This window comes from Enhydra lutris, unplaced genomic scaffold (genome assembly GCF_002288905.1).
Source record: "Enhydra lutris kenyoni isolate GAN:26980312 unplaced genomic scaffold, ASM228890v2 scaffoldscaffold88, whole genome shotgun sequence".
Classification (NCBI taxonomy): Eukaryota; Metazoa; Chordata; class Mammalia; order Carnivora; family Mustelidae; genus Enhydra; species Enhydra lutris.
In genome coordinates, this window is record NW_019154172.1 from 2,396,465 (window position 1) to 2,424,452 (window position 27,988).

The 27,988-nt window shown below is 41.8% G+C and overlaps 1 protein-coding gene and 1 long non-coding RNA gene across 9 annotated transcripts in view; both read right to left on the reverse strand.

Annotated features, from left to right (window-relative positions):
- The window catches only part of LOC111162012 (GA binding protein transcription factor beta subunit 2), a 32,258-nt gene extending 12,302 nt beyond the window's left edge, over nt 1-19,956 (reverse strand). Inside the window, exons 1-6 of one of the 8 annotated variants that reach the window (XM_022526156.1) lie at nt 19,781-19,944; nt 13,607-13,714; nt 10,872-11,039; nt 10,140-10,334; nt 8,192-8,330; nt 514-630 (exon numbers count right to left, since the gene is read on the reverse strand). In XM_022526156.1, the coding sequence (XP_022381864.1) occupies nt 514-630; nt 8,192-8,330; nt 10,140-10,334; nt 10,872-11,039; nt 13,607-13,714 (727 nt within the window). In that variant the 5' untranslated portion in view covers nt 19,781-19,944. Of the gene's footprint in view, nt 1-513; nt 631-8,191; nt 8,331-10,139; nt 10,335-10,871; nt 11,040-13,270; nt 13,306-13,602; nt 14,124-19,364; nt 19,444-19,780 lie in introns of those variants that run through there. The other 7 variants (XM_022526154.1, XM_022526155.1, XM_022526157.1 and 4 more) reach the window with 7 other exon arrangements.
- A 1,141-nt stretch (nt 19,957-21,097) lies between these two features.
- On the reverse strand, nt 21,098-27,819 carry LOC111162038. Its single transcript, XR_002641555.1, has 2 exons — nt 27,539-27,819; nt 21,098-22,403 (listed from the first exon to the last, which is right to left on the reverse strand). It is a non-coding gene; the product is annotated as an uncharacterized LOC111162038 (long non-coding RNA).
- Nucleotides 27,820-27,988: the final 169 nt, after the last annotated feature.

The window sequence follows — 27,988 nt, forward strand, 5'->3', positions numbered from 1 at the left end:
GTTCTGTATATCAGAAGGCCACTGTACAGCATATATCTGCCCAACTCCACTGGAAATGCCAAAATATCATCTCCAGTGAAAATAAAAGCAAGCCACCCTAAAGTACACAGAATAGGACAATGAGAGACGTAGCAGTCTTATGTATTTTGATGCTTTAAATACAACATATCTAAGCTGCTATTTTGAATCATTCTATGATAGCACCAGTCAAAACATAACATAGAGTATTTCCCAAATAATCTGCTAATAGAAGACTAAACATTTCAATCTGAAGCAACTGGAGCAAACAAACTTGAAACTGCAAAAGTACAAGAAATGACTGAGTCAGAGTATTCAGCCATCTGATTATATTGCTTAAGTGATTTTTCTTTCTGATGTTCAGTGACTCTACAGTCCTCTTTCTTAGATGTCTCTAATTAATCATAGTTCTTTAATATTTCACGCAGATTAAATCTGCTGGAAATGTAAAAACGAAAGAAATGCTGATTCACCCAGCAGATATCCCTTACCTACCTGCGGCTCTGTGAGAGTTGGACAAGGGGGCTGATGCCTCTCCAAGAGCTGCAAGGGTGGCCAGCACTGAGGTGGTAGAATGTGACAAGTGTGGTGCTGAGGAGGCATGGGGGTCACCTATTTTGGTAAAAAAGGCAAATGAGGTCTGGCAGAGAGAATAAATGGGAGATTAACTAAAAATGGCTTTTATTAAATCAAAACCTCAGCTTTGCATTCTAATGTCTTCCTCTTGCTCTCCATTACAAACTGGTATTAACCAATGATCATGGTGTTAACACTCTTGGAAGGTTTAGAAAGGTTTTCCTTTAAAGTGGATTAAGGTAATATGCTTAGTATAGGGTCACTACATTGCCCACATTTGCTCATTTTCTCGGCACTGCCAGTGCTGAGCATTCGGAGCCAACAGACCCAGAGGGCTGCCTACTCCTTAGGCTGGCTGTACAGAGCTCTCCCTGGCAGCAGGCTTACCCTAAACTAGGTGGTGCTGAGGGAAGAGGGCCTGCAGATACTGCATCTATCCATAAGCCAGAGAGGTGAGAAGACTCGGGATGACCTCTGACACAAGGACCGGTAAAACCTGGACATTTCATTTATTGAATGTCAAAGGGTAGTACAACTGATTCATGGTAAAAAATAATTACCTACTTTAATTTTTTAATAAAAAATCCTTTTTTTAAAAAAAACTTTGTTTACAACCTTTTCTTCTTATATCTGTGTGCTATCCTTACAGCTAAGTTCCAGGAGGAAAATGCATTTGATCTGGCAACAGGCACATGCCTAACTTTATGAACCAAAAGTATTACTCGACGGTTTTGCATAAATACAACTTTTGTTTGTATTTCCTACAAAATGAATTGTATTTCCCTGTGTCTTTCATTATAATTTCAAAGATACTTTTGTGCCAGTTGTGAATTTATTCCAAATCCACCCTTCTTTGCCTTGCCTTGTCATACTGAAACCCTAACATGGACCCTAACAATATTTCTTGACAGCATGAAATTAAGTTTTGTCATACAAAATTTGTGGCTGCTCCTATATTGGTTATTCCTATATTCTCTCGGGTTCTCCTCACCTCTCAGTAGTTAATCCACTATTACTGGTAATTTTTCATGAATTGTACATGTAAGTTTAGATATTTTAGAAATCATACATATTATATATTACAATAAAATTATACAAATCACCATGTAGTTTTGTCGCCTGACTGGACTCTGACTAATACACTTACCTTCTTAAGTGTATTCTTAATTTTTTTTAAAGATTCTATTTTTTAAAAAAGATTTTATTTATTTGACACACAGAGCGAGAAATCACAAGTAGGCAGAGGGTGGGGGGGAAGCAGGCTCTCCGCTGAGCAGAGAGCCCGATGCGGGACTTGATCCCAGGACCCTGAGATCATGACCAGAGCTGAAGGCAGAGGCTTAACCCACTAAACCACCCAGGTGCCCAAGATTCTATTTTTTTTTAAGTAAGCTCTACACCTAATGTGGGGCTCAAACTTACAACCTGAATATTGAGAGTCGCACACTCCACTGACCGAGCCAGCCAGGAGCCCCTCTTAATTTTTTCAAAGACTTACTTATTCATTTGAGAGAGAGAAAGCATGAACACCCACATTAAGGGCAGAGGGAGAAAGACAGTCTCAAGCAGATTCCACACTGAGCACAAACCTGATGTGGGGTTCGATCCCACAATCCATGAGATTGAGCCAAAAGCAGGAGCTGGATGCTTAACAGACTGAGCCACCCAGGTGCCCCTTAATTTTTAAAAAGATTTTATTTTTAAGGTTTTTATATTTAAGATATGTTTTCAAGATTATATTTTAATCTCTGCACCCAATGTGGGACTCGAATTTATAATCCCAGGATCAAGAGTCACATGTTCTACTGACTAAGTCAGCTAGGTGCCCCAATGTACTCTCAATTTTTGTTTTCCCACTAACTATGCTTAAAGATTCTTTCCAGCCTTTCGTCTATCAAAAAGCCAGCTATCTGTAAAACACTTTAAAATACTTAAGGAAATTCCTTTTTAATACTCTTTATAATAAATCCATCCACTGAGCAAAGAATCCTTTTCTGATATGATTAATGTAGGTAATTTAACTGCTTTATAAATTTAGATTTCAAAAAGCAGATTACTTATATAGTATTCCTAATAGCTACGAACTATCTTCTCTTAAGTTTATTATTCTTTTTTTAGTAATCTTTACACCCAATGTGGGGCATGAACTCACAACTCTGAGATCAAGAGTCACGTGCCCTACCATCTCAGCCAGCCAGGTGCCCCAGCTACAAATGATCTTAATCTAGCTTCCGGATGATGATGGTGGCAGTGGGGGATTACCATGGAGACAGTGATGATAACTCTGTTTTATTCTTTCATTCTCTCACATAATACTCAGGAAACCAAACAGTCTGAGTGGAACACAGTGCCTGTCCTCCAGAAAGGAGCCTAGGTAAACAACTTCACACAGAGCAAGATCCAGCTACAGCCTATTCCCTAATGTTCCCACTAAATTCACGCTTTTCCCACCACACAGCTTATTACACCAAACACTGGCATAAGAACTCACAAATGAAACAAACAAGGAACAAGCAATTTTTAAATATATTTGTATATATAGCCCTTGAGGAGGTTGGAATATATCTGACAGTAAGTCACTAGCAATCTAAAAACAAGGTTGTTATTCTTTTACTATAGTCAAAACACTTGCACACACCAGGGCTGTTGTAATTAAAGTTCAAGTAGGCCAAGTATCAGTTAGGTCACTCCGCTAAAGTAGAATAGCTGGGTAATACTTCTTGAGAAGGCATTGTATACTTTTTAGCACATAATGATACCAAGCTAAGGCTGTTCTCCCTTTGATTCAGACATGACTCACTCAACTTCCCCTTAACAGCAAAAGGAAGAAAGAACATTTGTGGAAAATTGGGTTTAATACTCTGATATGCACAGCTGAAACTGAAAAGCAATGATCCAAATTACCTCCTTAGACTTATCCCTATGAATTTTAGGAAAATTAGGTACTTTATTGCTAAACAATATTAATTCTTTCCTTCTTCTCAGTATGAGACCTAACACCAAATAAAGTAAAATGCACATGGTTGGTGTTATTTTAAAATGGCACTATCAGGGATGACTCTATTATTTCTACATATAATACATATAATAGAGTATATACTTTATTATATACATATATATATAGGCATATATATATAATGTATCTATTCAGAATGTGGCTTAGAGAAACTCATCATATCAGGATTTAGGGGAGTGTGCTATGGTAGGAGGCAATCTCAGTGAGTTGGTGAAAAACTAAGTAACTTGCACAGGTCACATAGATAGTAAATGTCAGAGGCCAGACTAGAATGCAATTCATTAGATTCCTCAAAGCCTGTACTCTTTATGAACCAATACAAAGCTATTTATATTTGACTTTGGAGTGCATCTTATGATCCTACAGAAATAGGAAATTCATCTTTGTAACTCTTTTTTTGCCCTGATTAATGTTTAATTTAGTCTGCCTTTCTCAACTGCTGCATTGTGACGGTAGCACGGACGACCAGCGGTATCTTTAGTCACAAATGGAAAACTGAAAGCAAACTTTTTTTAAAAAATATTTTTATTTATTTATTTGACAGACAGAGATCACAAGTAGGCAGAGAGGCAGGCAGAGAGAGAGGAGGAAGCAGGCTCCCCGCTGAGCAGAGAGCCTGACATGGGACTCGATCCCAGGACCCTGAGATCACGACCCGAGCTGAAGGCAGAGGCTTTAACCCACTGAGCGACCCAGGCGCCCCGAAAGCAAACTTTATAATACGAATTTTGTTATCAAAAATATCCATCAGGGGGACGCCTGGGTGGCTCAGTTGGTTGGGCGGCTGCCTTCGGCTCAGGTCATGATCCCAGCGTCCTGGGATCGAGTCCCACATTGGGCTCCTTGCTTGGCGGGGAGCCTGCTTCTCCCTCTGTCTCTGCCTGCCATTCTGTCTGCCTGTGCTTGCTCTCTCTCCCTCTCTCTCTGACCAAAAAAAAAAAAAAAAATCCATCAGGGGTGCCTGAGTGGCTCAGTGGGTTAAAGCCTCTGCCTTCGGCTCAGGTCATGATCTCAGGGTCCTGGGATCGAGCCCCGCATCAGGCTCTCTGCTCAGCAGGGAGCCTGGTTCCCCCTCTCTCTCTCTGCCTGCCTCTCTGACTACTTGTGATCTCTGTCTATCAAATAAATAAATAAAGATCTTAAAAAAAAAAAATATCCATCGGGGCGCCTGGGTGGCTCAGTGGGTTAAAGCCTCTGCCTTCCGCTCAGGTCATGATCCCAGGGTCTTGGGATTGAGCCCCGCATAGGGCTCTCTGCTTGGCAGGGAGCCTGCTTGCCCCTCTCACTCTTCCAGGCACTCTGCCTACTTGTGATCTCTGTCTGTCAAATAAATAAATAAAATCTAAAAAAAATCCATCAAAATGATTATCCTAGGATACTTAAAACTATTCCTGGATGGAGGCACCTGAGTGACTTAGTCGGTTGAGTGTCTGCCTTCAGCTCAGGTCATGATTCCAGGGGCCTAGGATCGAGCTCCTCATTGGGCTCCCTGCTTAGCAGGGAGCCTGCCTCTCCCTCACCTTCTGCCATTCCCCCTCCTTGTGTTCTCTGGCTCTCTCCGTCAATAAATAAAATCTTTTTTAAAAATTACAAAAAATATTACTGGATGAGGGGCGCCTGGGTGGCTCAGTGGGTTAAGCCGCTGCCTTCGGCTCAGGTCATGATCCCAGGTCCTGGGTTCGAGCCCCGCGTCGGGCTTTCTGCTCAACAGGGAGCCTGCTTCCTCCTCTCTCTCTGCCTGCCTCTCTGCCTATTTGTGATTTCTCTCTGTCAAATAAATAAATAAAATCTTTAAAAAAAAAAAATATTACTGGATGATGGGGGGAAAAAAGAAGGGTGGCTCGGTTGGTTGGGCATCCAACTCTTGATTTCAGCTTGGGTCATGATCTCAGGATGGTGAGATCAAGCCCCATGTCTGGCTCTGCACTTGGCATGGAGCCTGCTTGGGATTTTCTCTCTCCCTCTGACCCTCTTCTCCTCCCCTTGCACACGCAACTGCACACATTCTCTCTCTCTCTCAAAAAAAAAAAAATGGGTAACAGGGAAAAAAGCAAGCCACCCACCCACCCACCATTCAGGAAAAGAAAATCCTTTAACCTAGTTGAATAACAAAACCTGAATTTATCTTATAACTTTTCTCCTTTCTTTTATCTGCATTAATTATCTCCCCTGAAGTGGGAGAGGCAGGTAGAATGGTTTCATGGGTAAGACAACACTGGAGAGATCGGCTCTATTATGTGATGGTTTAGCAATCTTAATTCATAGTGGCAACATACAGAAGAGAGAAACAATAGGTTTGCCAAAAGGAACATGACAAACATGATATAGGCCCATGGGAACCAAGGCTACGAAGCTATATCCTAAATATCTTCAGCTTTGCTTATCATTTCAGATCTGGGTCTGAAGAATTTCAATAGTTAGATGACCAACTCTAGCTCCTTTTACATGTTTATGAACATATAACTTTACTGGCTTCTAAAGAATTTTGGATCCTAAAGGTACTCGTTCTAATCACTGTGGCATGTACTACAAGAAATCCAAAAGTCTGTGAATGTTCTGATTACATGTATATGTATATTTAACCTAAATTTTTTGAATTATCAAGCTGAAAGCAAAGCACAGTGATTTTTAAATGATAGTTGATGGCTTATAAAAATGAAGGTCACTACTGCCCCCTTGAGGGCATAACAGAATGAACTTTCATTGAGGAGTTCTATTTACATTTAACCCTAGCTATTATTGAAGTCCTGCTATAAAATGGAAATACAAAGTTTCATAACCTCATAAAGTAGGTATTATTATATCCCAATTTTGTAGATAAGTAAAGAAGGCTTAGAGAAGTAAGAGTTTTCCAAGGTCAAGCATGTAGTCAATTAATAAATCAGTATTTGAATGCAGTACTGAATGTAAAATTCTATGTATATTGTGTATGTTCTTTCTATTTAACCACACTGCCCCTCAATTATAACACCTCATTCAAGATCTTTCCTTGATATTATACAAACCTTTTTTTAAAAAAGATTTTATTTATTTGACAAAGAGAGAAAGAGTGCGAGCACACACATGAGCAGGGGCAGAGGGAGAGGGAGAAGCAGGCTCCCTGCTGAGCAAAGCCTGATATGGGACTTGATCCCAGAACCCCAGGATCATGACCTGAGCTGAAGGCCGACGCTTAACCAACTGAGCCACCCAGGCATCCCGATATTATACAAACTTAACTAGAATACAGTGTCTTATTTTTTTTTTTTTTAAGATTTTATTCATTCATTTGACAGAGAGAGATCACAAGTAGGTGGAGAGGTGGGCAGAGAGAGAGAGAGGAGGAAGCAGGCTCCCTGCTGAGCAGAGAGCCTGACATGGGACTCGATCCCAGGACCTTGGGATCATGACCTGAACCGAAGGCAGAGGCTTTAACCCACTGAGCCACCCAGGCGCCCCTACAGTGTCTTATTTTTAAGTGAAAGTCAGAAACAGAAAAAGAAACCGAGTCAGTAAGAAAATTGATGTAAATTAGGACACAAACTCCCTCATTGTAAAACAAATATTTGTGTTTTTTTATTTTTATTTTTATTTATTTATTTATTTGTGTTTTTTTATTTTTATTTTTTTTTTATTTTATTTTTTTTTTTTTTAAAGATTTTATTTATTCATTTGACAGAGAGAGATCACAAGTAGACAGAGAGGCAGGCAGAGAGAGAGAGAGGGAAGCAGGCTCCCTGCTGAGCAGAGAGCCCGATGCGGGACTCGATCCCAGGACCCTGAGATCATGACCTGAGCCGAAGGCAGCGGCCTAACCCACTGAGCCACCCAGGTGCCCTATTTGTGTTTTTTTAAAAGATTTTATTTATTTGACAGGGAGAGAGATCTCAAGTAGGCAGAGAGGCAGGCAGAGAGAGAGGGGAAAGCAGGCACCCCGCTGAACAGGGAGCCCGCCATAGGGCTCAATCCCAGGACCCTGAGATCATGACCTGAGCCAGAGACTTAACCCACTGAACCACCCAGGCGCCCCTAAAACAAATATTTGTAAAGAAATGTTGAAAATAGCTCAGTTTGCTCCTTTTTAGATAGATGTTTTTGTTAAAAACATACAGATCTCAAAATGAGCTTTTCTTTGCCATTTTGCTGTTTACTTATGTTTCCAAGAATAAATCAAAGCTCTTATACTTTATTCAAATGATCACATGTACCTCTTTTATATCGGCACTCCAATATCCATTTACATTTATTCTGGTTTATTTGTCACTGTTTTAGACTATGAGTATTTAACTATTTTCCTTAGTGGTAACCATACTGAAGCACCCTTATGTTTTCATTTTGCAGTCATACATAACCCTTCCACAGATCAATCTGTAGAATATTTTACTTTTAATACGGTAAGCACTGATGTGTAATCCCTGTGTATGATCTCTTCCCCCAGGAAGAATAAATGCATTGGCTTTAAAATCTATTATATATCTTCTATTTGGGGAATAGTTTAATAAACAAGTAGGTATCAGATAGAGTATTAATTCATCTCATAGGAAAAACTGGGGTTCTGTTCATTTTAAGTCTAAAATAAATGCCACGTTATCAGATTATTACCTGAGGTTCTTTTGGTGTTGGTTGAAGAAACAAGGCTAGCGAGGTTGACAACTTCTCCAGATGTGAAGATGAATGGGGCAGCCACAGTCACGGGGTTGGCGCTCTCGGGATTAGCATTCACCTGATTCTGCATCGCTTCCTACCAAACAAGGCAGGATATTTCAAAGTCAGAACTTGTTAGCCTTAGTTATACAGTTACTGAACAGCCACTCCCACCCCAATGCTCTGTTGAGCAGAACTAGTGGTGGAACACAATGTCCCAGGGAGCTCAGAGTTCTCATTAAGACTACTGTTTTTCTGGGGCGCCTGGGTAGCTCAGTGGGTTAAGCCTCTGCCTTTGGCTCAGGTCATGGTCTCAGGATCCTGGGATCTAACCCGACATTGGGCTCTCTGCTCAGCGGGAAGCCTGCTTTCCCCTCTCTCTGCCTGCCTCTCCGCTTACTTGTGATCTCTCTGTCAAATAAATAAATTAAAAATCTTAAAAAAAAAAAAAAAGACTACTGGTTTTCTTTTTTGTTTTGTTTGATTGTTTATTTGTTTTCCAGATCAGGGCAACAGAGATGTTAGGTTGCTTTCCCAAGTTTATTTCTAATTTAAAGAAAAAAAGTATTATCATTTCCCAAAAACTGTATCATTTGCAAAAACTTCTAGACAATTCACTTAACCTGTCGGGAACTTGTTTTTTTCTTATTTGGAAAATGAGGTGGGGAACCTAAGAAGTAATTTTCAGCATGAACATTCTATCAATTATATACAGGTCAATGTGCTAGCCGGAGATCCCTGCAGCAAATTTGCAAAGAACAATATTCTCCAGAGTTTTGTCCAACTACTTGTTCCATTTTGCATTGAAGAAATTCCTAAGAGAATATATAACAAGCAAATAAATGAGTGCCAGATTTTAAAGTCTAGTTCCATATGCTGCATTTTGCTTCCAGGGCTCTCTGTACAATTTCGATGTAAAGATACTTACCTTTATTTTATTTTCTGACTTTCAGAAGCAGTTTTCTACAAACATGATATTTACTTATGAAGTCCAACTACAAAAGAGCTCTAAATAAGGAATTGAAAGCTAAAGAGGACAACCGGTCTATAGAGAACCATCAGTCAGAAAAAAGGAATAAACAAACAAACTCCTGAAAATGCAGCAGAAATGGATACCCATTTTTTTTTTAAATTATTTATTTGACAGAGAGTGAGAGAAGGAGAGAGAGCACAAGTGGGGGGAACAGCAGAGGGAGAGGGGGAAGCAGGATGCGGGACTCGATCCCAGGATCCTGAGATCATGACCTGAGCCGAAGGCAGAGGCTTAACCCACTGAGCCACCCAGGTGCTCCTGGATACCCATTTTTTACATATAATTATCCCTTTGATTAAGAGCCTCAGTTGAAACAGATTATCCATTTACTGGTTACTGTTTTTTTTTTTTTAATATTTTATTTATTTATTCGACACAGAGAGAGAGTGCACAAACAGGGGGAACAGCAGAAGGAGAGGGAGAAAGCAGGCTCTCCAAAGACCCTGGGATCATGACCTGAGCCCAAGGCAAATGCCAATCATCTGAGCCACCCAGGTACCCCTAGAATGCTTTAAAAAAAAAATAATTTATTTATTTGACAGAGAGAGAGTACAAACAGGGAGAGTGGCAGGCAGAGGGAGCAGCAGGCTCCCAGCTGAGCAAGGAGCCCGACATGGGACTCGATCCCAGCACCCTGGGATCATGACTTGAGCCCAAGGCAAATGCTTACCTGATTGAGCCACCCAGGCACCCTAGAATGCTATTTTTTTTTAAAGATACCAATGACACTGAGTCACAAGATTGAGACATATCAGAAGTTTAGAAGTACTACCTTGATAAACAGAGCAAATTCAATTTTGATTCAAATCCTATAAAAAAAAAATTTCTCAACTTCAATTGAAATGTATTCTGGGGGTATAAAAAGAAACAGACCTGAAGGATGACCAGAATTTCAGCATTCTTTTTCTCCAGGGCTATGTCAAAGGCAGATTTATCAAACTTGCTGAAAGCATGGACATCAGCTCCATATTTGATAAGAAGCTCTACAACATCTCGATGGTGGTGTTCTGTAGCCCAATGTAAAGCTGTCATCTTCAGCATGTCCTTGGCATTCACATCTGCACCATTCTGTCACAGAGACGTAATTTTTTTCAAAGAGACACTGGTTATAGTAGCACAGGTGCAAGATCCCATCAGCCAAAATAAGAAGAATTTCAATGGAGATTACACATATTCAAATTTAGATCACATAGAAATATCAAATGGAAAAACATTCTTCAAATTCTCCTGAATGATGACAGACATAATATCTTCAATGAGTGGGTCTTTTAAGGACAACTGGGAAATTACAACAGATGGGAAAGGAAGGGGAAAAGAACAGATTTTTGCTGCGTTTATTAACAGAGCTGAGAGCCTACAAAAATAGGCTTAAGTACAGAAAACACCTGCAGAAAGAGAATGAAGAAAAATCAATAGAGTCTGCTTAGCCTGTAAAAGATTAGAAAACAAAATCCTTATAGCCATGATGTCTCTTGAAAGAGACACAAATCTATGCTATGAACTGTCCTAAACTTAATCTTTCCCAGCCTAGTTTCCTACCACCCGTTTAAGTAAGAAAACAGGGAGGTGAGTGTCTTTTTTACGATACAGATCTGCCACTATTACCCTAACAAGCAGTTCCACGATGTGTGCATGTCCATCAGCTGCAGCCATGTGCAAAGGGGTCCTGTCCACTTTGGTCCGGGCATCCCTGCTAACGCCTGCTCGAAGGAGCACTTCTGCTGTGGAATAATGACCATACTGGGCTGCAAGGTGGAGGGGTGATGTTCCAAGCTGTGGGAAAATAATACTCATTGAATATCAACTGTGTGCAGAGTCCTAAATCATTGTCGGAGGGACACAAATGAACAAGAGGTACAGTCTATGGTTCTTGTCCTTGGAGTGACAATCTGGTTGTGCAACAGGTGTAAAGAATATTAATTAAGGCAAATAAATATACCACCAATTACATAAGTGCTAAGTATAATGGATTTAAGTCAGATGGAAAGATTCCATATATATCAGGAAAGATTCTCTAAAGGACATGATGTTAAGCAAAGCTTAGAAGAAGGTTAAAAAAAAATGGATAAACCAGAACATTCTGCATTGAGTAGTGGAAAGGGGTAGGTGGGTTCAAAACAATTCTTAGGAAAAGGGCAGAGACTAGAAAGTCACTGAGATTTGCTGTGCAAATTTAACTGGCTGAACAGAAGTCTGTTGACACGGTAAAGCAAAGCAAAAAGACTGATGAGATGAAGAAGCAATAAAATTTTAGCAATGGCGTGTCAATAGCAATAAGAAGCCTGGATTGTCTCAAAGTAAATCTGTAAGAATTCTCTATCTTTGGCCACTTTGCCCAGAGATCTATTCCTTTCTTTGTGTTAGGTCCTTTATTTTAAGCCTATGCTGTTTATTTTTTGCATTCCATATATGTTCAGCCTCTGTGTCTGACTGACTTTAATTCACATTGCACTTTTCAGGTCTATTAATAGAAATGCTAATCTCATAGGTTTCCTTTTCTTCCTTTTTGTGAAGTGCTAAGTACCTGCTGGCCTCTAAAGTTATGAATTAATCACCCCAGGATAGAGGACACCAGTTCATTGAATTGTTAAAATTAGGCAATGCTAACTGACTGGCTCAGTCAGTAGAGCACATGACTCTTGATCTCAGGGTTGTGAATGTGAGCTCCACAATGGGTCTAGAGATTACTTAAAAATAAAATCTTTGAGGGGCACCTGGGTGGCTCAGTGGGTTAAGCCTCTGCCTTCAGCCCAGGTCATGATCTCATGGTCCTGGGATAGAGCCCCAGAGCCCCACATCGGGCTCTCTGCTCAGCGGGGAGCCGGTTTCCCCTACCCCCTCTCTGCCTGCCTCTCTGCCTGTTTGTGATCTCTCTCTCTCTGTCAAATTAATAAATAATATCTTTAAAAATAATAATAATAAAATTTAAAAATAAAATATTTGAAAAAAAAAAAGGAAGAAACTGGTAAGGCACACATTAGGAATAATTAAAAGAGCTTACCCAGTCTGTGGTGCAGAGATTACTTAAAAAAATAAAAATAATTAAATTAGGCAACCCTTGGGGCGCCTGGGTGGCTCAGTGGGTTGAGCCGCTGCCTTCGGCTCGGGTCATGATCCCAGGGTCCTGGGATCGAGTCCCGCGTCGGGCTCGCTGCTCAGCGGGGAGCCTGCTTCCCTCTCTCTCTCTCTGCCTGCTTCTCTGCCTACTTGTGATCTCTCTCTGTCAAATAAATAAATAAAATCTTTAAAAAAAAAAAAAATTAGGCAACCCTTTTAAAATCTACCTCTTCAAGATGGCTGCCTGGGCTCGTGAAATTATACCTTCCTCTTAATGTTCTTTTAGCAGTGGTAAAAAGGAAAGAAAATGCCTAGACTATTTCTGATTAACCAGGACACTTTAGAGAAAATGAAACACGTAATTCATTTAGTTTAGGAATGCACTCTTATTATACTGACTTTGTTTAATTTCTAGCTAATTACAGAAACCTATAACCTAAGTACACTCCAGGGAGAATTAAACCTTCAGGAAATACTCTAGGGGCACCTGGGTGGCTTAGTGGGTTAAAGCCTCTGCCTTCGGCTCAGGTCATGATCTCAGGGTCCTGGGATCGAGCCCCGCATCAGGCTCTCTGCTCAGTGGACAGCCTGCTTCCTCCTCTCTCTCTCTCTCTCTCTCTGCCTGCGTCTCTGCCTACATGTGATCTCTGTCAAATAAATAAACAAAATCTTTAAAAAAAAAAAAACCTTCAGGAAATACTCTAAAAAGCATTATAGAAAATCACAAGTTTGGGCGCCTGGGTGGCTCAGTGGGTTAAGCCGCTGCCTTCGGCTCGGGTCATGATCTCAGGGTCCTGAGATCGAGTCCCGCGTCGGGCTCTCTGCTCCTCAGGGAGCCTGCTTCCCTCTCTCTCTCTCTCTCTCTCTGCCTGCCTCTCCGTCTACTTGTGATCTCTGTCAAATAAATAAATAAAATCTTAAAAAAAAAAATCCCAAGTTTGTAATACCTTATAATTACCACCTATATATCCACAGGAGACACCTGCAATTTAGGAAACTAGAAGACTATATATTTAGATGAAACAAAGAAAATAAAACTCTTATAGGGAGAGTGAGGCAGAAAGGGAATGAAGAAAAATCAATAAAGTCTGTTTAGCCTTTAAGGAAAAGGTTGGAGGGATGCCTGGCTGGTTTAGTTAGTAGAGTGTGCAACTCTTGATCTCGGGGTTTTAAGTTCAAGCCCCACACTGGGTGTAGAGATTACTTAAAAATAAAATCTTTGGGAAAGAAAAAAAGGAAGAAATTGGTAACAGTGCACATTGGGAATAGTTAAAAGAACTTACCCAGTCTGTGGTGAATGGGGCGCCATTTGCCATCAATGTTCTCACTTCATCATCTTGGCCTTTTCTTGCTGCTTCTAGCAACCTCTTCCCCAAATCCACCAAAGACATCTTTATGCATAGGAACAAATGTTTTCGGGAAGCTATAACTCAAACATAAGGAAAGCTGCCTGTAAATGTTTTTAGAAGACCTCTTGTACTTAAACATATGCAAGACACTTCTCAAGCTGACTATCCAGTAAGGCGTTTCCTTTCTACCTCACCTAACACAATCAGATACTTGGCAAAGTTTCAGGCCCTAAATAGGTCTTTAGTGTTCAATATTCAGAAAAATCCTTTGGAAATCTGTGCAAAACATGACCACCTCTTTAGCTTAAGGAAGCACTAAAACAGCATTTCATCCCTTTGAAACAACTGTGAGTAGAAATGTTACGGCACATGAAAGAATGATGAACAAACACTAAGGCTATGCAGACTCAGATATGGCAGACACTTATAAAAAAATGAACAGAGTGAGCTGCCATTTCAAGGAAAACAACTGGCAGTATTTACTAACAATTATTAATTATAATTTTTATAATTTGAGTTTTCAAGCAAAAGTAGAATTTTGGGAAACTTAAATCTACCACTATGAATTGACAGCTTACTACAGACTTTTCTGATGAAATTAGTGGTAATACTAATGAATGTGATTTTTAAATATTGTATAATAAAATGCAACAACATTTGGATCGCCTGCATAATCTGCTGAACCAATATTTTTCAAATGACCAATGCATGTTATAAAATCATGTGTAAGTACAAACAAAGTGAAAGATCAGGGTGTTTTAAGGTAACAGAGTATAATAATTTCATTGATATGGTTTCAGATTCCTCACTGCAACTAACTTTTAAGAAACTGCCACTTTTGGGGCGCCTGGGTGGCTCAGTGAGTTAAGCCTCTGCCTTCAGCTCAGGTCATGATCTCAGGGTCCTGGGTTAAGCCCCGCAGGCTCTCTGCTCAGCAAGGAGCCTGCTTCCCCCTCTCTCTCTGCCTGTCTCTCTGCCTACTTGTGATCTCTGTCAAATAAATAAATAAAATCTTAAAAAAGATAGAAAGAAAGAGAGAGAAAGAAAGAAACAAACAAACAAACTGCCACTTTGGGGCGCCTGGGTGGCTCAGTCGTTAAGTGTCTGCCTTCAGCTTAGGTAGTGATCCCAGAGTTCTGGGATCAAGCCCCGCACCGGCCTCCTTGCTCCATGGGAAGCCTGCTTCTCCTTCTCCCACTCCCCCTGCTTGTATTCCCTCTCTCACTGTGTGTCTCTCTCTCTGTCAAATAAATAAATAAATAAATAAATAAACTGCCACTTTGTCCAGTGTTTGTGTAGCACCAAAGAACACCCATAATTACCTGAAAAAGCCATTTAACTTACTCCTCTTTTCTCCAAGTACATATTGCAACAGATTAAATGAAATAGTAAATATGAGAATGCAGCTGTTTTCTATTAAGCTAGAAGTTAGAGATTTGCAAAAATAATGAACAATGCTATTCCTCTTATTATTTAACTTGGAAGATATATTTTTCATAAAAATGTGTTATTTAGGGATGCCTGGGTGGCTTAGTAGGTTAAGTGACTACTTTTGGCTCAGGTCATGATCCCAGGGTCCTGGGATAGAGTCCCACATTGGGCTCCTTGTTCAGTGGGGAGCCTGCTTCTTCCTCTGCCAGCCACTCCCTCTGTTTGTGCTCTGTCTCCCTCTCGTTCTGACAAATAAATTTTTAAAAATGTGTTATTTAGGGGCACCTGGGTGGCTCAGTGGGTTGAGCCTCTGCCTTCAGCTCAGGTCATGATCTCAGGGTCCTGGGATCGAGCCCCGCATTGGGCTCTCTGCTCATCAGGGAGCCTGCTTCCGGCCTGCCTTCCTCTCTGCCTGCCTCTCTGCCTAATTGTGATCTCTCTGTCAAATAAATAAATAAATCTTAAAAAACATGTGTTATTTATGTTAACATGTACAGGATTTACAATTGTATTTTAACTAATAAGCATTTCAAAATTAATTTCTAAAACAGTAAATCCCAACAGATATAACACATTGGAATCCTCAATAATTTTTAGAAATATAAATGAGTCCTGGGGCACCTGGGTAGCTCAGTTGTTAGGCGCCTGCCTTCAGCTCAGGTCAGGATCCCAGGGTCCTGAGATACAGCCCCCCACTGGGCTCCCAGCTCAGTGGAAAGCCTGTTTCTCCCTCTCCCACTCTCCCTGCTTGTGTTCCCTCTCGTCAAAAAAAATAAATAAAATCTTAAAATAATAAATATATATATACACATATACATATAAATGTGTGTATATAGATAGATAGATAGATACACACACACATACTGAAACCAGAAAATTTGAGAATCACTGGCTTAGGCGAATCATTCAGCTACTATAGCATTTAATTTTCCAGTCTATATCATTGAGCATTGTCCTCAAACACGGGTGTCTGGGAGACCACCAGGAGCTTGTTCAAAATGAGTATACGCCAGGCTCCAGTCCAGATCCTTTGAATAAGTATGTTCAAGAGAAGAGGATGGACTTTAATAGTATGAACCTCTATGTCAGGCTTTACAACTCAAGAAAATGCTGGAGAAAAAAATGATAGCAATGCCTTATTACAGAAAACCGACACTTTGCATTTCTCCATGATTGCCTTCCTTTTACAGTATCAAATTAAATTTTCAATCTAGGTTTTTTTTTATTACCAACAGTTAAAAACAAGAGCAAAGGGTGCCTGGATGGCTCAGTTGGTTGAGTGACTGCCTTCGTCTCAGGTCATGATCCTGGAGTCCCAGGATTGAGTCCCACATCAGGTTCCCAGCCATGGGGAGTCTGCTTCTCCCTCTGACCTTCTCCCATCTCATGCTCTCTCTCACTGTCTCTCAAATAAGTAAATAAAATCTTTAAAAAAAAAAAAAAAAGAGCAAATTTTTTGGTGGTTTATTAGTCATAAATGACTCCCTCACATTTTCTCAAATTACACTATATATAAAAGTTGTATCACCAAATCTCAAACACTTTCAACATAACTGATCACAAAGGGGAAGAATTCCCTACAAAGGGATGTTCAGAAATGTGGCAAAAAGCAGAAGTATCCTAATAGTGAAATTTCAGCTATTCTCTACCGTAAAAAAATAGTCAGTTGAAGGTTGAGGTATCTGCTTAAGGAGAAATCTGGTTTGCTTCACATTCTGGGGAAGCTGATACATCCAGAAAACAGACCCTTTATTTATTTTTTTTTAAACTTTTTTGGACTTTATTTAATTTATTTATTTTAAAGATTTTATTTATTTATTTGACAGACAGAGAATACAAGTAGGCAGAGAGAGAGGAGGAAGCAGGCCCCCCGAGGAGCAGAGAGCCCGATGTGGGGCTCGATCCCAGGACCCTGGGATCATGACCTGAGCCCAAGGCAGAGGCTTTAACCCACTGAGCCACCCAGGCACCCAAAACAGATCCTTTAAATAAGTTTATTTTATCCCATTGCAACTGTTGTCTTCAGCACCTGAACTCTTGCCAGGTACTTCTTTAAGAAAAAAAATAATATTTTATTTATTTATTTGACAGAGAGAGACACAGCGAGAGAGGGAACACAAGAAGGGGGAGTGGGGGAAGCAGGCTTCCCGCTAAGCAGGGAGCCCAATGCGGTCCTCAATCCCAGAACTCTGGGATCATGATTTGAGCCAAAGGTATACACTTATGACTGAGTCACCCAGGTGCCCCTTGCCAAGTATTTCTGAGGTTGATTTTTCTCACCATAGTCTGCCTTCAAACATACATTAATTGTATCACTATTTATTTATTTATTTAAGAGAGAGCTTGAGTGCATGAGCAGGGGAGGGGAGGTGCAGAGAGAGAGTGAAAGAATCTTAATCAGGCTTTGGTGCTCAGCGCAGAGATTGAGGCTGGGTCAATTGCACAACCCGGAGATCATGACTTAAGCCAAAATCAAGAGTCAGATGTTTAACCAACTGAGCCACCCAGGAACCCCACTTATCTTTTTTTTTTTTTTTTAAGATTCTATTTATTTATTTGAGAGAGAGAGAGACAGCAAGTGTGGTGTGGGGCAGAGGAAGAGGGATAGGTAGACTCTGCACTGAGTGTGGAGCCTGACACTGGGCTTGATCCCATGACCCCAAGATCATGACTTGGGACAAAATCAAGGGTCTGACGCTCAACCCACTGAACCATCCAGGTGCCCCCACTTTTCTTTAACCGTATTTGTGAGCCCATGTATCAGTATCACTAAATGGCAGCTGACCCAGATTTGTAATCCCATTTTTTTTTTTTTAAGATTTTATTTATTTATTTGTCAGAGAGAGAGAGGGAGAGAGAGCAAGCACAGGCAGATAGAATGGCAGGCAGAGGCAGAGGGAGAAGCAGGCTCCCTGATGAGCAAGGAGCCCGATGTGGGACTCGATCCCAGGACGCTGGGATCATGACCTGAGCCGAAGGCAGCTGCTTAACCAACTGAGCCACCCAGGCGTCCCAGCCATTTTTTTTTAACATTTTATTTATTTATTTGACAGAGAGAAATCACAAGTAGGCAGAGAGGCAGGCAGAGAGAGAGGAGGAAGCAGGCTCCCTGCTGAGCAGAAAGCCCGATGCGGGGCTCGAACCCAGGACCTGGGATCATGACCCGAGCTGAAGGCAGCAGCTTAACCCACTGAGCCACCCAGGTGCCCCTGTAATCCCATTCTTTAAATAGGCCATGAAAAGTCTTATTTCTTACTATACAAAGATACAGTTAAACTTTGGGATTAGAAAATAAGCAGGGTGTTGTATTTATCACCTGATATAAAAGAGGTCTCCTAGAATTGTGTTCAAGGTTCTTTCCTCCTCTACCCTGAGTCTTTTGAGTTAACCTGAAGCATCTCTCCAAAGTAAAAGCAAAATGTATTTTTAAAATAACAGCATTTGGGGGAGGGGATATTATGTGCCATTCTCCCATAGCCTACCTAAACACTGACAATACCCACCAGAAAAGAGATGAAGCCAGTAAGATGAGGACAGTCTGGGCACCTTAAAGCTTCCTGATTATTAAAAACACGGGGAAAATATTCTCCCTTACTGGATGTACCTCTACTTTCCCTATACATGAAGTGAAAAGACAACATCTGATTCAATTTGTCTCTTAGGATTTTGGAGATTAATAAAGTAACAAAGCACCCACTCCCCTTCCCAAACAAACATACAAGAACTCTGAATAACTCTGTTTTAATAACTAACGAAGTGCTTGAGCTCTCAACGACAAAGTACTCTATTATCACAGAGTAATTACATTTGTTGATGTAAGAATTTGGGTGGGGCAGTTCTGTTTCACTGTTTCAAAGCCTGTGTGAAAATAGATACTTAAGAGCATCTCAATTGGACTGGGTGGGTCAAATGGCACGATGAAGATGTGGTCCCGACAGCCAAAAATGTTAAAATTGCTGGGGGTAAGCCACAGAATGTCTTTTTCTACAGATGTTTAAGAGAAAGAAGTACTTTTGGGAAGAGAGAAAAGAATGGGATAATCTCTGCTGGCTCGAGGAAATCTGTGAGGACAGGAGAAACCTAACGAGAAGGAGAAATGGAATTGAAGAGTCCATGTTCTGACGACTTTCCTCCCACTTTTTCTATTGCAGACGTCTCCACCAGCCGCCAGCTGCACAAACAACTGTGCAACAACTGGGGGCGGAGCCCGTACTACTCTTGCTTCGATTACTGAGCTCACTCAAAATCTTTAGGCTATTACCGAGGTCAGAGAATTGAGAGTCCCCGTTTCCTCCTTCATCACAAATCCTCCAGTTCCAAACAGCAACGTTGTCTTTCTGGAAGAGTCAATGGGGGTAAGGAGCCAAGGCCGCAGCCCCCAGCCCGGACTCCGGGCTGCCCCCTGGCGGTCACCTCCATGGCCTTCGCTTCCCTGGGTCCAGCTCCCCAGCCCCAGGTCTTACACCCACCCCCTTCTTCACCTCCCAGTCCCCTCCCCTTCCTCCCAGCAGCATCCCCTTCCTCTTCATCCCCCCTCCCCGAGCTGCCCCCGCGGGGCGCCGCTCTGTCTGCACCCAGAAGTCCGGGGCTGGGCTGGGACGCGTTGCAACTTCTCACAGCAGTCTCCATTCCAGCCCCGACGCCCCCCCAGAGTCCACACGTCTTCTTCCCTCTCACCTCCTCGTCCGGGACGCTGCCGGCCGCGCTTTCACCGAGCCCGCCAGTTTGGTCCCGTTTCTTTCTCTAGTTAACACTCCCTGTCACTGACGGTTACTTTTTGGCCTTTTCATATATGCATATTTTGGGGGCCTTTAACCCCCCCTCGTGGAGAAATGGAGGCAACAAAATGGCGGACCCGGAAGTGAAGACTAAGCGAATACAATCTTTGGCGGAGGGATCTATGAAGAGAATGATCAGAAAAGCCAAATTTACATTCGAACCGAAGGGCAATGCACCTCGAGGATCATAGTCTATCCATCGAAGGATTTTTGAGGTGGAAAAGTGTGTATCCGAGATAACCCAGGCGGGACTATTTAACGAGGCGGAGGATTGTTGATTACGTGTCTTACGTGTCGTATAGTTCCGGTAGGGGACGGACCTGATGGTTTCTTTTGGCGCCAAGAAGCCGGGGACGTGTCGAGGACGGGTCGGAGCCAGTGTGGGCCCTGTTCCTTTTTGGTACCCTGACTGGGGGATCCTAAGGTTGACGGGAAAACCTTGTTTCCCTGTTTCAGCTTCAGGTGAAGCAGCTGGGACGTCCCCGGCTTTGTGCGCGAATTGAACGCTAGTGCCCTGACGGTCGTATTTCCAAATTTACAGCATGAATATAGGGAGCCCGGAACTAAGCTGTCTCCTCAGAGCAGTGGACCAGATAATGGGTTCATTTCTTTTTAGAGGCTTGGAAGGGGATACCGTTTGAGTTTGCAGGTCCACTTACAGATTTTACATACCAAACGATTCTCATCTTCACCCCACCCATGGCCCCCCACCCTAAGGGCTGCGAGAAGTCGGGAAAGAAGCCCTTCAAAAATAAGTGAACATAGGAAAGGACACGTCACGGCTCCACTCTCTATTAAATTTTGTCTTTTGTCTTTTATGGTGGGCCTTTCAAAGCCTAAGATTTTCGTGTTTTTTTAACTTGCTAGTGTCATCTTTAAAGTATTTACGGTATACTCCCCATCTAAGATCCATTTTGATATTTACGGCTTTCCTTTTTGAGAGTCAAAATCTTGTTTCATTCCTGTTTACATCCTCTGTAAAAGCTCAAATAGTAGGGGTTTTTTGTTATTTGTTAATGAGATGAGACAGATAACACATTTGGGTGAATTGGTTTGTTAGGCAACTAGACTTACCACCTCAGTATGTTCGTAGCCAGTGTGCAAGTAGAAAAGTGGTTGGTTGTCCCCTTTCTTCCTAGCAGAAGGGGAAAGAAAGGCTAATTTCGGGGACCTATACTGCTTTTCTTTGAAGAGAGAGAAAACTAGAATCCAGTCCTGGGATCGAATGTCTTTATTAAAGAAATGAGTAAATGGCAGCACAAATCAGCAGCAATAATTTTGGAAGGAATGAGGGGACAAGGTATAGGATCATAAATGTGATTATTTCATGGTCTCAAGGTAGCTGAAGAACTGTGCCTGGGGCCCACTGATCGGTATTACACATTGCAGATGCAAGGCAAGACTAAAACACTAAAGGCCAAACCCTATGCCTTTCAGAAACAGAATCAAATCCTTACAGATTATCACAGTAGTCAGTAAGATTGCATCTTAAGAATTGAAATTGGAGTCATTTTCCTCAGAGTTTTCAGTTAGGAGCAAAGTTACAAAGTGAGTAGGCTTAAAGGAGGAACACCCTTTTGAGAATGTAGTTATTTCTGAAATGATTCAGTGCTTTCCCCTATTTTAATTTTCCATGATGTATTACTTCCTTTTGTTTTATACTTTTAACTATCCCCAATTTCTCTGAGAAAACATATAGTATAAGGAGCAGGATCAAATAGCAAGAGACTTATCACCTTAGCCATCTAGAAATCCTACCGTCTTATCGCAGATAATCTCAAATTAAAACTTCTAAGGTTTTCATCAACGGTGGAAGAAAGATTTATGTTTACTGATTTGGAGCAGGAAATTAGGTGTAATCAATCTCTAAAGCTGATTAAAATGAAGTAAAAAAAATCCACCCTCCATTTTGTACCACTGTACTACTCTCTGGTGCCCCCACCAGGCCTGTTTTCTGGAATTAGTTGGGGCCGTGGTGGTGGTGGTGGGGGAAATCCCTGTGATCCAATACTCCATTGCTCAAACCTTTTTCTTTGTGGCTTAAGGGCTTTTGAGAGAAACTGATAAAATAGATAAATAAATAGATAAATAAATAAATAAATACAACACAACTCTGGCAGATTAATCAGCACCACCTCAACACAACAGAGGGGAGAGAGCAAGATTAATAGGAGGAAAGGGTGGAAAGGAAGGGGCTTGAAAGGGAAGACAGTGACAGCAGGTGCTGGGAAAGAGAAGTCTTGGGCTTAAAGCAAGTCCAATTCAAAGGAGTGGATGCTAGCAATGGGAGCTCTCCAGAAGTTGAAGGTGCTGTATTCAAGGAGGGAATCGCCTTCAGAGTTTTTCTCCTGTTCTCCAGTTGCTTGCCCGGTCATTTTGCCAGCGCTGCTGTCTTTGATCTTGTAGATGGATGTATCTGACAGACCCAGGCCTTCCAGCTCCGACAGATCCAGTTCTGGAATGGGCATCCTCCAGAAAAGAAAAGAGCTGTACTGGCTACTCACAGGATCCCTCATAACTTCCTAGAAAGAAACCACTTGTTAGTCTTCATGCTACAGCAACCTCTTCATGTTCCATGGCCTTTCCTTATTAAAGACTTTACATCCTCATTTCTTCTGTACATGATCCAAGTTCCCTAGAACAAGCTTTGGGACCCCCTACCTTTATTACCATTTTTTATCATTTCCTAACTTCTCCCCATCTTGGAATGACTTGCTTCACTGCCTACTTCTTCAAGTCAATTTGGGTCTGGTTTTCAAGGCTTTCTAGAATTTGGCCCCAACCTTCCTAGCAGTAGCACATTCTCTGCTAGTTATGCTCATTCCTGTCTTGCTTAACTTTCTCTACTCTTTGCTTTTTCCCTCTATTCTCCCATCTTTTTTTTTTCTTAATTTACTAGATTCCCAGTTTATTATAAAAGACTATAACCAAGAACAGCAGATGGAAGAGATGCACAAGGCCAGGGGTATAGGGAAAGGGTACAGAGCTTCCATGCCCTCCCCTTCCATGCAGAGAACAGGTGCACTGTTCTCCCACATCTGCACGTGTTTTCACCAACCTGGAAGCTCCTCTACTCTCCGTCTTAAAGTAAGTACTCAAGTTTCAAGACTACTGGAGGAGTCCCTAGAATTCCCTAGGAACTCAAGTCCTTAGAGGAATCTTTCCCCCAAACCCTTATGTTAGTAAATCCTTGACTTTTTCCTGATTTTGGCTTAATAGGTACCTCTAAAAAGGGCTTCCATGACATTTCTGCTTTCTGTTTTCCTCTCTGCCTTTTAAACCCTGCTATAAACTCACCTTTTCCAGGAAAACGTCCTTAAACTTACTCAGCTCCCTCTATTCTGTATCTTCCAGCATCTCCACCAACACCCTGTATAGTTTTACCTGACTATTACCAGTTTGGGGCTACAGATCACTGTTATGTGTCTTGAATAGGGATAGTCTCTCTCCTTCAAGAAACAGAGTTTCCCTAAAGGTAAAAACCAGTCGACTTTACACCTTCTTCACAAGTGCTAGGCTTTGCACACAATAAGACATTCAAGGCTGCTGATTAATTTTCTCTATTTAATACAATCCATACCTTGCCAACCCCCCACCTATTAGCCCACAGATAAGCCTTAATAGCCTCTATTTCTCTCTAGCCTACCTCTCCTTCAAAACAAAACCCAGGTACTAAAAGAATTTTCCTACGCTCTAACAAGACCTTTTTTTCTCTGATCCCAATGCTAGATTATACCTGAAAGCAAATGGATTGGAAATTCCAGGTAAGGAGAGTAAGAGCTTAGGGGAGCCTGGGTGGCTCAGTGGGTTAAAGCCTCTGCCTTCAGCTCAGGTCATGATCCCAGGGTCCTGGGATCGAGCCCCGCATCGGGCTCTCTGCTCGGCGGGGAGCTTGCTTCCTCCTCTCTCTCTCTACCTGCCTCTCTGCCTACTTGTGATCTCTGTCTGTCAAATAAATAAAAAAATAAAATCTTTAAAAAAAAAAAAAAGGAGAGTAAGAGCTTAGATTGGAAGGAGAAAAGTCCCTCATCAGAATTAAATACTTTTCCATGCTTTAAGGAGTGCTCCTATCGCCTTTTCTGCTCATTCCACCCACACCCTGATGTTATATGACTATTATATCTCCTTCCCCCTGCTGGTTACTAGCCAAGAGAAGGGGTCAAAGCCTTGGTTGAAATATTCCCAAAGAAGCAGAAAGAACGTTCCATTGCCTCCAAAAATAGAACCCCCGTTTGAAAAGGCCTTCCTCCCAACGCACTCCATTGGCTCCTACCAGACCTTGAGGCTCATAAATAGTGGCCTTAAATAGGTTCCCAACTGCCTCCATAAAACGTGTTAGGTGAACATGATAACCACTATACTACAGAAATTCTATAACCCCAGATAATGTGAACCATCTCAACTAGGGCCAAAAAAGAAAGCCTTAATCTAGAGCGTGGTTATGTGTGATTGTAGGGGCTTCAGGACTGGAGAGTGGGCAGACTAGGATGTTTTTAATGTTAAAAGTCAATTGTCAATTGCTCTTGCTCTTCTGAGGTTCAGGCTCCAAAATAAACCCTGGGAACTGAGCATTACTCAGCAGAGAAGCTGCTTAGAAGGAGGGTTATGTGGGGACTGGAACAGGGTGGGGGAGCATGTTAGAAAGGTGAGGTCATCATCCTATGATATTCAGCTCTGATCGTCTCCACGGTAATTTGCAGAGACATGTACAGAAAGAGAGCTACAAAAAATGGTTGTACCTCTCAGCCTACCAACTCCAGGCTTCAGTCTGGGACTACGGAGATTCCAAGATGCAAACCTCAGGTATCGTCAGTGTTACTGGCTACAGACTGACCACAGGGATTTTTTCCCCTTGTTTTTTCTGATTTCTTTTCTTTTCTTTCTTTCCTTCCTTCTTCCCTCCCTCCCTCCCTCCCTTCTTTCCTTCCTTCCTTTCTTCCCCCTTCCCCAAGATTACCAGTTATTTGCCTAACCTTGCTGGCTTTTTTTTTATATCCCCTCCCTTAACAGTCCCCTCCAGAGCAAGCTTAGTATAAATGCTGGGCACATGTACATTCTTTTTTTCTTTTAAAGATTTTATTTATTTATTGGACAGACAGAGATCACAAGCAGGCAGAGAGGCCTGGAGAGAAGCAGGCTCCCTGCTGAGCAAGACCCTGGGATCATGACCTGAGCCAAAGGCAGAGGCTTTAAACCCACTGAGCCACACAGGCGCCCCCGCATGTACATTCTTTAAAAAACAGAATCATGGGGGGGGGAAGAACATACAATTTTATAATTTTTTTTTTAATTTATTTATTTGACAGACAGAGATCACAAGCAGGCAGAGAGGCAGGCAGAGAGAGAGGAGGAAGCAGGCCCCCTGCCGAGCAGAGAGCCCGATGCGGGGCTCGATCCCAGGACCCTGAGATCATGACCTGAGCCGAAGGCAGCGGCTCAACCCACTGAGCCACCCAGGCGCCCCAGAACATACAATTTTAAAACTAAGAAACATGTTAGGAGTGCCTGGCTGGCCTGGTTGAACTGTGTGACTGTGTGACTCTTGATCTTGGGGTTGTGAGTTTGAGCCCCATGTTGGATGTAGAGATTACTTTCAAAACGGAATAAATAAAATAAATATATTCTGGGCTATAACATAGTGTATATTTAAAAAGAAAGAAAGAATGTGAGAAATTATCTAGTGACTTCTGAAGCCTTCTAGGCAGTTGGACCCAGTCTCATTCCCAATCTGGTCTTTTTTTGCTGTACTGTAAATAGATAGTTACCCACAGTTTTATATAATCCTATACCATATTCTCAAAACTTGCAAGAATTGTTTTGGTTCCTGAAAAACAGATATTCAGTGGATTAGGTGTTGAATGTTCCCAGTGACTCTGATCTGAATGATGAAAATGCAAAAAAGGCAGTAGAGAGCAAGCTAGAATCTGAGACAGGGAAAAAGCTGTTTGACAAACTAACTCCTTTTCTTAAAACCAGAGTATATATAAAAAGTGTCCGAACAATCCCTGAGTGTCTGGCAGAGTGTATCTTGCAATTAAAAATGCTAAAGGAAATTCTATGAAGTATTAAGTCACAAGGCCTAAAATCTCTGGCTATGCCTTGACTCAGAGACTGTACAGAGGGTACAAATGCATTCTAGAAAGACACTCACATAAGCATGTACGGCATTTAAAATCAAGTCAAGGGGCGCCTGGGTGGCTCAGTGGGTTAAGCCTCTGCCTTCGGCTCGGGTCATGATCCCAGGGTCCTGGGATCGAACCCCGTATCGGGCTCTCTGCTCAGCGGGGAGCCTGCTTCCCTTCCTCTCTCTCTGCCTGCCTCTCTGCCTACTTGTGCTCTCTCTGTGTCAAATAAATAAATTAAAAAAAAAAAATCAAGTCAAGAACACTGACTACACAGAAAATTGAAACAAAGCACCATCTACATTACATTACATTCATTAGTAATGAACTTTTGGTATTTAATATAGTATGGATTTAATTTCCAAATTTTGCAAGAGGTCCCTTTCCAGTAAGCTTTCTCTTCCCCTCCCCAAATGTTCTCCACCCATACATACCTCATCTTTCTTTACATTCCTTAAAGGGCTTGGACCACAATATACACTCAATAAATACATCTAACTGTCCTTCATTTTAAATTATCCAGATATTTTAGGCAAAGGTGATTTCTAAATATCATCATCTATTCTTAGAGATACATGATTAGCAAATGTATAGTATAAAAAGACACACTCTGAGCCACACAGACACACCCAAATACCCTTTGTCTAGACCCTCTGTGGGAATCCAAGGCCTGCCCAACAGGGCCTTGCTGTGTCATGCTGCCACCTTAAGGGGGTGTAGGGAGGAGGACAAGGGATGGTGGTTGGAGGGGATGGAAGCTCTCTGGCATCTCATTATATTTGCCTCATTCTGGTCTTGGATTTTCCTGTTGGCCATGTCCTTCCCTCATCTACTCCCAATGAGCTGCAAATAAGCCTTTCCAGAATCTGGGACCATATGCACCTTTTCTGGGCTATACTGTTTTCAAAATGGGATCAGGCAATTCTCCAACACAACACAAAGGCCCCCACCTTCCTACTTCAAGCTGCCTCTTTCTTTGGAGCAAAGGTTTGTTACAGGGAGCAGGAGACTGTTATCTCACCCCTTCTCGCAAATTCCCTCCTATGGAGACAAATCAGTTTGGGGTGAAGGTAGACACACAATGGAACACGATGGGGAAAAAAAAAAAAAGTAAATATGGGGAAGTACAGGTTAGAGCAATACAGGAAGACTAGGGATTCATCAAAAAACACGAAAAACATTAAACATTCATCAAAAAATCATAGCTTGAAAAAGATACAGATAACAACTGAGGATAATAAAATACATAAGACAAATTATAGGAAAATAGATAAATGCTGAGAAATGATAGCTACATGTATATTCTTAGAAATTATTGTTAGAAATTAATGTCTGTGGATTAGAAGGCAAGGATGGAGATCTTAGCAAAGAGATAGAACAAGGGGACCAAAAAACCATTCATTGTTCATAGCGGCCCCTTCTCTCCTCTTGAGCTGTCCCCCAACCTTATCCTTATTTAGGGTCTTCAACCTAACCAGAAGCAGCTACTCTTCTATCTTTGCAACCCCTTGCCCCCCTTCCCTCAATTAATTTACCTGTTATCAGTGAATTACTAGTGTGTTCCAAAGATGGAAGGAGTACCTCGGGGGGTGGGGGGTGCTCCGGCGTCTGCTCTGGGCTGGAGAAAAAGAAAGCTGTTTGGGCTTTGACGGCTTTGTCTTCTCACTCCCTCTCCCTCTCCTGTGGCAGAGTCTATCTGTTCAGTCTCCCCCTGCAATGCAGCCCCTCCTAAGAAGGGCGGAAAGACTCCCCGCCCCCTCCTTGCCTGACTCGGCTAATTCAAATGATAGGTTCCAGAACACTTTAGGGAGGGAGAAAGGATTAAAGCATCTCCGTAGGCTTATTGGTCGGCACAATTATTCCCGAGCTCTTACAGCACCCCCATGCTGACTGGGGTGCAATGAATGAACAGTTAATTGTCCCCTAATTTTAGGGTTATGGATTAAAAAGCTTAGCTCTAGATAACAATAGAGGAGTGTCCCCTT